Source organism: Nanorana parkeri, unplaced genomic scaffold (genome assembly GCF_000935625.1).
Source record: "Nanorana parkeri isolate BGI_ZX_2015 unplaced genomic scaffold, ASM93562v1 scaffold2975, whole genome shotgun sequence".
Classification (NCBI taxonomy): Eukaryota; Metazoa; Chordata; class Amphibia; order Anura; family Dicroglossidae; genus Nanorana; species Nanorana parkeri.
Window position 1 is genome coordinate 69,952 of NW_017309243.1, and position 4,055 is coordinate 74,006.

The 4,055-nt window shown below is 48.7% G+C and overlaps 1 protein-coding gene across 1 annotated transcript in view; it reads left to right on the forward strand.

Moving 5' to 3' along the window:
• The first annotated feature begins 3,347 nt into the window (after positions 1–3,347).
• CDA (cytidine deaminase) overlaps positions 3,348–4,055 on the forward strand; it is a 10,654-nt gene continuing 9,946 nt past the window's right edge. The window contains exon 1 of the mRNA XM_018574455.1: positions 3,348–3,600. Within this exon, the coding sequence (XP_018429957.1) occupies positions 3,348–3,600 (253 nt within the window). The remainder of the gene's footprint in view (positions 3,601–4,055) is intronic.

Below are 4,055 nucleotides of genomic sequence, written 5' to 3' on the forward strand. Positions count from 1 at the left end.
TAAACCAGAACTATGTGAAGCATTTGGTGGGAAAGTCGCCGTCAGTCGGATTCGCAGCAATTTCAAGGTTTGAGCTGTTCTTGGAATGTGAAAGTTATAAAACAGACAAAGCTTTGTGGGAGGATCGTCCTTTATTACGGCCGATCCCACAACATTGAGGAGTTTTATAGACAGACCAACATTTAACTGGAAGGTGAAATCCCGCTGTCAGTCTCCCCGAGCTGTACACATAACAGTTACTCTGATATTCTCTTTTATAAACACGTTACATCCATCTCAGAACGAACATGCAGCATGCGTCCTAAAAAAAAAAAAAAAAAAAAAAGGGGGGGGGGCACCCCCTACACAATAAAAAAAGTGTGGCAAAAAAAAAAAAAAAAAAAAAAGGTGGGCGGAGACACCCATGACTGACAGGTGGACAGGAACAGATCCGGGGATCGTGGCTGGGAGAGCTCACTGTTAGAATCCAGGGTCTGAGTCCGCTCATTAGGCTCCACCTCTCGGAACTATCAGTTTTGGGTGACAGTTGGGTTCAGCAAATTTGTGTTAAATGATAAAAGGAAAGCGCCGAGGCATGGGAATCCGTCCTGATTGGTCCTTGAAGAATGACAGCCAGCGCTTCAGGGTTCAGACACAGATCCCTCCCTTCATGAGTCTGTGAAGGTTCTCATTCATCCGGGTCACATGGTATATCTGTAAAAAAAAAAATAAGTCAAGGCCACTGGACTCGCTGTATTTTGCAGACGTTTCACTGGACATCCGACCAGCTTTCTCGAGTCATTCTGAATTGAGAAAGCTGGTCGGGTGACCAGTGAAATGTCTTCACGCAAAATACAGCAAGTCCAGTTGCCTTGACCCACTTCATCAGCAATCTAATGATAATTAGAGCCTCTTGTCATGCAGGACAATATTTACTTTGAGTGGAGTGTTCCTCGAAGGGGGCGGGGTGAGCGTACATACATGTCCCAGCTATAGAGCAGTCAGGACAATATTTACCATGACTGGTGTGTACCTCGTAGATCCATGTTCAAGTCGTACATACATAATCCAGCTATACAGAGGTCAGGACATTATTTAGTATGAGTGGAGTGTTCCTGGAAGGGGGCGGGATGAGCGTACATACATGTCCCAGCTATACAGAGGTTAGGACAATATTTACCATGACTGGTGTGTTCCTCGAAGGGGAGGGGTCAGCCATGTTCCAGCTATACAGAAGTCAGGGCATTATTTACCATGACTGGTGTGTTCCTCGAAGGGGAGGGGTCAGCCATGTTCCAGCTATACAGAAGTCAGGGCATTATTTACCATGACTGGTGTGTTCCTCGAAGGGGAGGGGTCAGCCATGTTCCATCTATACAGAAGTCAGGACATTATTTACCATGACTGGTGTGTTCCTCGAAGGGGAGGGGTCATCCATGTTCAAGCCGTACATACATAAGCCAGCTATACAGAGGTCAGGACATTATTTAGTATAAGTGGAGTGTTCCTCGAAGGGGTGGGATTACCACACATACATAATCCAGCTAGACAGAAGTCAGAACATTATGAGTGGTGTGTTCCTCGAAGAGGTGGGATAAGTATTCATACATGTCCCAGCTATACAGAGGTCAGGACAATATTTTCCATGACTGGTGTGTTCCTCGAAGGGGAGGGTCATCCATGTCCAAGCCGTACATACATGTTGCAGCTACATTGAGGTCAGGACGATGACCTCAGGATGAGTTCTCCGGGTCAGTCACCGGGCGGCCTCACTGCTGAGTTTGGCTTTTTTCTCTATTATTATTTTCCATCTGTATGGTACACCAATGCCGATATATATTACCCACAGGGCCCCGGGGGCCACATTAGGGACCTGAGCTCTGTCTATGAGTCTGGGGACAGACAGGTGTTCAAATAAGTGATTTACAGTGCAGGGGCCCAGTGAGGTCCGGCAACCCGAATTACCTGGGGGCAGCACTCACAGACATCGAGCGGAGGGGTCCGATATAATAAAGGGAACCTGTCATTAGGGATGGGAGTGATACCCCCCCCCCCCCCCGCCGCTCTGCTAAGACCCAACCAGAAACATGTCTGCAGAGACACAATCAGTACTATAAAGACCCGACCAGGAACATGTCTGCAGAGACACAATCGGTACCATAGAGACACAACCAGGAACATATCAGCACACAGTTGCCTTTACACTTGTCCATTTTCCACCCAAACCCAAGCTCTTCCCTAGGACCAAACCCAGTTTGAACTTGTGCACCTCCGATCCCGCAAGTGAAATGGGGCCACCTGCCCAAATCAGTCAGTGCCCTGGGTGATAGGTGCCCTCCTCCTGTGGTGTGTGGATGTTTGCTCTTCCTGCACGCACTACCCAGCTATGAAAGGATAGGTCAGCTGCCTGTCACTGAGCAGGAGGGAGAGGTGACACCCAGCACAGGAAGAGTCATCACATCCCTCTTCATAATCCGCACACGGAGGAGAGAAATCCATTCCGGTGCAGACTGCAGTGCATGGCAGGCGGCCGTCACCCACCGACACCGGGCACAGGTCTGTAGGGCTCACACACAGTGCAACCCATCACACACACAGACAGGTATAGGAGGATTACACGGGGCAGGCGGCTTCACCTCTACATACAGAGAGAACACTTCACACACATGTATAGGTGCAGAGGTGTATACACATAGAGCAACATACAGTACAGACATATCATAGATATACACATAGTACAGACTTATACACGGTACAGATATAGACACAGTAGAGACATACAGGTAATGTAGATATATACATAGTATACACACAATATAGATATACACATAGTAAAGACACACACACATAGTACACACATAGTACACACATAGTACACACATACACACACACATACATAGCACAGACATACACCCACATAGTACAGACATACACACACAATACACACACACACAGATAGCTACAAACATAGTACACACACACATAATACACATAATACACACACACATAATACACACACATAGTACACACATACACACACACATAGCACACACACACACACACATAGCACAGACATACACACACATAGTACAGACATACACACACAATACACACACATAGTACAGACATACACACACAATACACACACACACACACACACAGATAGCACAGACATAATACAAACATAGTACACACACACATAATACACACACATAGTACACACATACACACACACATAGCACACACACACACACACACATAGCACAGACATACACACACATAGTACAGACATACACACACATAGTACAGACATACACACACATAGTACAGACATACACACACATAGTACACACATACACACCCACGCTATGGATAACACAAACGCACACCCACAAGATCCGTGCACATCATCGGGAACGACCAATAACAACGCGTCCCGCCGAGGAGACGGATTTCCGGCCGACCACAAAATCGAGAAGAGCGCAAACTCAGCCTTGGATGCCGAACTGATCCAGAAACTGGTCACCATGAGTCACGAAGCCAAAACCTTCGCTCATTGTCCTTACAGCAAGTTCCGTGTGGGGGCGGCCCTGCTGGGCAAGAACGGGCACATCTACCTGGGTGAGTGCCATGTGACCGCCCCGGTGTCGGGTGCTGTGAGAACTCGCAATGTATGACTGAGACAACTGTGTGCATGCAATTCCATCCCGTCAGATCCATTGTTAACGTGGCCGCAGCCCGGAGTGCAGCGAGCCATTTTCTTTTCTGATTTGCCGGCGTGCAACGAGCCAGATCAGCCCCCGGGATTCCTCCACAGAGCCTCTCATAGGCGTGTGCGCGGGGTGTGCCAGGTGTGCCTGGGATCACCCCAATCACCCCGAGTGCAGCAGCGGGCGCCGTGTCCTTACTCACTGAGCCAGTGGAGGGATCACAAAGATCTCCCTGTGACCGGAGCGCAGCAACACTTGCCACTTACATTCCTCACACAACAGCCGCAGTCAGGGCCGGATTTACTCTCCCTGCTGCCCCAGGGCCAGGTTCCGCAATGCACCCCCCTCCACGCCAAACCCGCCCCC